This window comes from Phaethon lepturus, unplaced genomic scaffold (assembly GCF_000687285.1).
Source record: "Phaethon lepturus isolate BGI_N335 unplaced genomic scaffold, ASM68728v1 scaffold56753, whole genome shotgun sequence".
NCBI classification, from domain to species: Eukaryota; Metazoa; Chordata; class Aves; order Phaethontiformes; family Phaethontidae; genus Phaethon; species Phaethon lepturus.
Genome location: NW_010532360.1, coordinates 4,182 through 9,775, shown reverse-complemented (window position 1 = coordinate 9,775; position 5,594 = coordinate 4,182). Strand labels below are relative to the sequence as shown.

General features: G+C 54.0%; 1 protein-coding gene across 1 annotated transcript; it reads left to right on the top strand.

Annotated features, from left to right (window-relative positions):
* Nucleotides 1-588: 588 nt before the first annotated feature.
* Nucleotides 589-5,594, top strand: BSDC1 (BSD domain containing 1; the record flags this gene model as incomplete). Its single annotated transcript, XM_010284791.1, has 9 exons — nucleotides 589-705; nucleotides 1,317-1,487; nucleotides 1,605-1,659; nucleotides 2,049-2,164; nucleotides 2,560-2,628; nucleotides 2,796-2,877; nucleotides 3,065-3,604; nucleotides 4,640-4,743; nucleotides 5,338-5,594. Coding segments are annotated over 9 exons (1,287 nt in total), but the record flags the coding sequence as incomplete, so codon positions are not given.

Below are 5,594 nucleotides of genomic sequence, written 5' to 3'. Positions count from 1 at the left end.
GCAGCAGTGACTTTGCCAGCAGCGGCTCTGATGCCTTCAGAGCCTCGCCCTAGGGACCGCCTGGCGCCCGGCGGGGGCGTGCGGCTGTAGCGCGGCCCGTCACCCCGGGACGGGGCCCCTTCGGTACGCGTGGAGGGAGCTGGGATGCGTTTGTTATAGCGCTGGGAGCTGGGGGCCTGACCGCTGTGCTGGGGTCGTATGGCTCAGGGGAGCAGCGTTTGGCTCTGTTGATGTGAAAATCATCACCTGAGCAGGGAGAGCATGTGCTTGCAGCATTGCTTTCTGATGTGTAATTTCCTGCCTGTGACAGCATTGCTTATGTTAATTATACGCAAAACTCATAACAACCTGGATTTTTCGATTCTTAGCTTAAAAAAAACCCCACTGTAGCATGTTTTGGGTATAGCAGTTTCCTGTTGTTATTCTGGTTATTACAGTCTTACCCATTGCACGAGTTGGAGTAAGGGCTCAGTTGGGTTAAAAGGCTCTTGCACCTTAATCTTTGTAATGTGCCAGGTGTTCCCAGAGTGACTGTGGCTTTGTTGGAGAGCAAAAAGATTACACAATCTGTCTGTCATCTTCTTACAGTCTACAGAAGCTTTGGAGTTCATGAAACGGGACCTGGCTGAGTTCACTCAAGTAGTGCAGCATGACACAGCCTGCACTATCGCTGCTACGGCCAGTGTGGTCAAGGACAAGCTGGCAGTGAGTATAGGAGTAAGAGAGCTGAGATTCTTGTTGCAGAAGGCAAAGCATGAATAGGATGTACCTGCCTCTGAGGACACGATCCTCTGAACAGACCCCAACGTATAACCATGAGCTTCAGGTTTCAGACTTTCTCCCCAGTGCAGGTTTGGTGCCAAGCACTGTGTGGGATTTCCTTGCTGTAATGGTGAGGAATCTCTGGAGACAAGTGGAGACAAGTTCCTTTGCTTTCCCTCCCCCTGTGTGCCATGTAGGTGGGATACTGGCAGTGTCACTGTAGTATGACATCAGATCTCTGCCCAAGCTGTCAACCTTAGCCCTGCACAGCTGCCGCTGTGACAGTCCAACCCCCAAACCAGCCAGTCGCCAAACCTGGCTCAGTCCTGCCCTGAAAAAAGCCTAGGCTAGTCCCCACAAACTTATTACAAGGCCTGCCTGGAACCATCACCAGCTGAGGTGAGTGCCTGCCCTGGCCACACAATTGCCTCATTAGCATGTTTTTGTAGGGAGACACATCTTGCTTCCTTAAAGCAACCTATCCAGAAAAGACTGAGACTCGTCCTGTTGTTGCAGGCACTGTTGCTTACACTGTGCTGCTTTTTCTCTTCCAGAGAACAGAAGGTTCCTCAGGTGCCACTGAAAAGGTGAGAAAAGGGCTCTCCGACATCCTGGGTGTCATCTCTGACACGTTTGCTCCCTCGCCGGATAAGACCATTGACTGCGATGTCATAACACTGATGGCAACACCCACAGGTACCACAGAGCCCTATGACAGCGCCAAGGTGAGTGCCCCATTCCCAGAGCTTCTCTCCGGGATGTAGAGTTCCGAGCCCTGTCCTCTCAGGGCTCAGCTGCTGCCCCTCCACTGATGGCTCTGCCCTGTGTGTCCTCTCCTCCAGGCTCGCCTCTACAGCCTCCAGTCAGATCCAGCCACGTACTGCAATGAACCTGATGGTACGGGGCGGGCTTGGTGGTGCTGCTGAGCCAAGCTGGCCCTTGCATGGAGCCTGTGGGCTGTCCCGAGTTGCCCAGAGTCTTTTGCTAGTGGGGCCTGCTGGCTTGGCTGTAGATGGGGTCACTGTTTATGGAAAGAGATCTATCTGTTGCCTTGGGGACTAGCTTAGACTGAGAGTTTGCTGGGCCATACAGCTGGTGCTATGTGGCCTTGTGCTGACAGAGGACCCACGACATGGGGTGGGCTCAGAGACTTATGTCTCCCTCCTCCTTTGCCCCTTGCTCACCCCAGCTGGTCTGATCCATAGCGTTTTTCCAATCAGACTTCCCCAAACTGTTCTTGCCCTGTTTGTGCCAAGGACTATTGTCTCTGTGCTTATCCTGTACAGGCCCTGCTGAGCTCCTTGAGGCCTGGCTCGCTCAGTTTAACCTAGAGGAGAAGAAAGGGGAGATTGCAGAGCTGCTGGCAACCAGCCCTTCCATCCGGTCTCTCTACACCAAAATGGTAGGGCCCTGCCTGGCCCCTGTAGTGGGCAAGTTCTGACTTGGGGTGTGGTGCAGGGAAGCCCTGAGCTGCTTGGGCCCTGGAGTTGGTAGTAGAAAGGACTGTGGTCGCATGGTAAACTGGCACAGGGATGTTAGGCAGTGTATTATATTCTTCTTCTCTGCTTGTTTGTCATGGGCCTAGAACAGAAGTTCCTCTGTAGCTGTCAGATGTGTGTCTGAGCATCTGCCAGTGTCAGTACCTGAGGCTTGGTCCCAAGTCTGTGCACCTGAAAACACAGGTGCCTTGCGCATGTTATGAGGGTAGCTGCAAGGGTTGTGAGGAGGCGGGGAGCAAGGCAGCAACTGCAGTCCTTCGTTTGAAGTGACTTATGGTGTTTCCCATATTGCTTCCAGGTCCCGGTGGCTGTTTCCCATTCTGAATTTTGGCAGCGCTACTTCTATAAAGTGCATCGCCTGGAGCAGGTAGGTCAGGAGCTCCAGCCAAGGAGCTCTCTAATGCAGACCTAAGAGGCAGAAGATAATTTTCCTGGAAAAGCAGGGATCTGGGCTGCCTTGTCACTGATGCTGAAGTAGCTGGGGGAAGAAAGAACTGGGGATGTGAGTCACTGCTGACACTGAATTCCCTGCAGGATGAAGCTCGGAGGGAGGCTCTGAAGCAGCGAGCGGAGCAGAGCATTCACCAAGAGGAGCCAGGCTGGGAAGAGGATGAAGGTGGGTCAGATGGTTGGGGATCTGCAGGAGGGCTCGTGAAGACCCTGGCAGTTCTCAGTTAGAGAGGGTGGTGGCTCCTCCTCGCTCCCACAAATTCAACTCCCAGCCCAGCTGCAGCCAACCCTGCTGCACTGTCAGCTGCTGCACTTGCTGAAACATCTCTTGCTTCCCTTCTGCCTTCCTACAGAGGAGTTCTTGGGGATGTCACCCCTGCCTTGTGCAAACGTGAAATTTCCAGAAGCAGCAGAGCAAGAATCTGCCCCTGCAGCCCTGGAGAGAAGCCACCCCATTGCTCACAAGGGACCCTCAGAGGAAAGCTGGGCCGTCCTCCCTCCGGAGCCAGCCCCAGCAGAGGGGAGCCCCTCTGAGAGCAGTGAGAGCATCTCCCTTGTGACTCAGATTGCAAACCCTGCCTCTGTGCCTGCTGCGCAGCTACAGACTGGAGCACAACCAGCTGGGGATGGAGACCTCTCCCAGAGGCTGCTGGAGGCCACCTCAGAAGAGCAGAGCTCCGTGCCAAAGCCCCCCAAACCTGCTCATCCTTCTGCATCTGCCCGGGAGTCAGCAGCATCCTCAGAGCAACTGGCTGTTACAGAGCTCAAAGAGGTGGAGAGCAAAGCCCAGGGCAGGACAGAGACTCTGAAAGAGGAAGGACCAACAGATCTACGAGTCTTTGAGCTGAACTCGGATAGTGGGAAATCCACTCCTTCCAACAATGGCAAGAAAGGTGTGTATATGGGGCCAGCACAGGGCCTGGAAACCTTCTGCTGACCATGGCAACTTTTGGGAAAAGGATCCAATTTTGTGATGATGGAGGAGGAGAAAAGGGGTTTTGCCAAAATCACCCAGGAAGGTTATATCCAAAGACTGTCTAATGTCTGAAACTAAAGTGGAGGCAAATCCTTATGCTTATGTTGTTGGGGTGGGTCACATCAGCTGGCTGTGGCCTGAGCCCTCTCCTGAGCCCTGTTCTTGGTGCTCCCTCAGGAGGATGGAGGGTGAGACTCCTCTAGGACCCTGAGGAGGGACGTGTCGCACTTCTGACTGACACTCTTTACAAACCTTTCATTGCAGGGGATTCTGCCTTCATCAGAGCCTGGTGCAGCTCTCCCAGAATAATGGTTATGTTGGTTATAGGTTTATAAAGCCGTTGGAAACAACCAAAGCTCCAGCAGGGTGGCCAAGTATCATGAACTGGGTCTGTTAGCAGAGTGAAATTAGACAAGAAATCAAAATTCTGCCAGCTTGAACAGGGTAGACCTTTGATCCCTGGCCTGCTGGGTGCCAGGGCAAGGCCGTGGCCTGTGCAGGGAATGTGGTGTTTCCTTCCCTCTGCATGTCACCCCTAGGAGTGTCCCCGCTGCCCCTCTGCCCCAGGAGGTTCATTCTGTTTGGCAGTCCCCATATTTATGTCACTCCTCTCATTCCTTATCTGTTGTATTTTTTGTGCGACTGAAGCGTGACACATCTTAGTTCTCCCAGGCCAGAGGAGAACATGTTTCAGCAGTCATCTTTCCTGCTTGTTCTGAGCCAGCCATTGCTGCAAGGGAGGTGCAGTTCAGTCTATCCCATCTCTGTTAGCAAGCTGATGGCCTGCTCTTGGGTGTAAGGGAGGCTTTCTGTCCTCGGGTGGGCTGCAGTAGATCCAAGCCTCGTGAATGCCAGGGCTTTGTGGGCCTGCTTGGGCAGCTGTGTGCTTTGGCCAGAGAGTCTGGTGAGCCCGTGCGGCTCTGATGGCTCATCGTGATGTTTGTGGTTACAGGCTCCAGCACCGATATCAGTGAGGACTGGGAAAAGGACTTTGATCTGGACATGACTGAAGAGGAGGTGCAGCTGGCGCTCTCGAAGGTGGAAGTGTCTGGGGAGGTGAGTCAAGGGAAGGTGCTCACTCAAATAGGCAAGAAGATTGCTCCCAGAAACCATCAACAGCTCCTTGGGGTGATGCTGCGTGAGCTCTGCCATTGCTGGGTGCTTCCCCTTGGCGGGGGGAGGAGAGAGACTGCAGTGCCACAGAGCGAGAGGGTGAATCCCTAGGCTTGAGCTCCGCTTCCAGCCCCTGTGCTGGAGCCAAGGCTGTGCAGCATGTTTGCAGCAAGGCATGGCTGCTGCTGACCTGGAAGGGCAGCGCTGCAGCAGGCAGCTGCCTGCCTAGAGCAGCTCACAGGAGGCTTCTCAAAGGCGTGACTCACTCTTCGAGGGCACAGGCTTAGCTTGGGCTCTTGCTGTGGGAGTCATGGGAGTTAGCTGGAGCAGAGAGTGGCTGTTTGGACGTGCTTAAAGAGGGATGAGTGTGCAAGTTCCCCAAGGGGAGCAGAGCAAGCAAATCCCTGTTGCGAGGGTGTGGGAGCATGAGGATATGCCAGGCTTTGTGCTGACTCAGGTGCCCTGGGCAGGAGGATCTGTTGGCAGATGGCTGATGAGTTACAGAAACAAGCTGAGGGATGTTACTTTTGTTTGCAGCTGGAAGATGAAGAGTGGGAAGACTGGGAGTAAAGCGGCTGCTTCCAGTGTGTGTCACAGGCTCATTTCCACCATCGAATGTGAATTAAATCACAGACTGGCTGTTCCTTTGTGTGTAACTGTGCTGGGGATTGCAGTTCCAGGCTGGGGGAGGTTCATTTCTGCTAAATCCTGTGGGCAACTCAAGTCACCGCTTCAGACCTGGAGGAGGAGGAGGAGGAAGCAGGAGTCCACTTGTATACTTAGCTGCTAGGGAG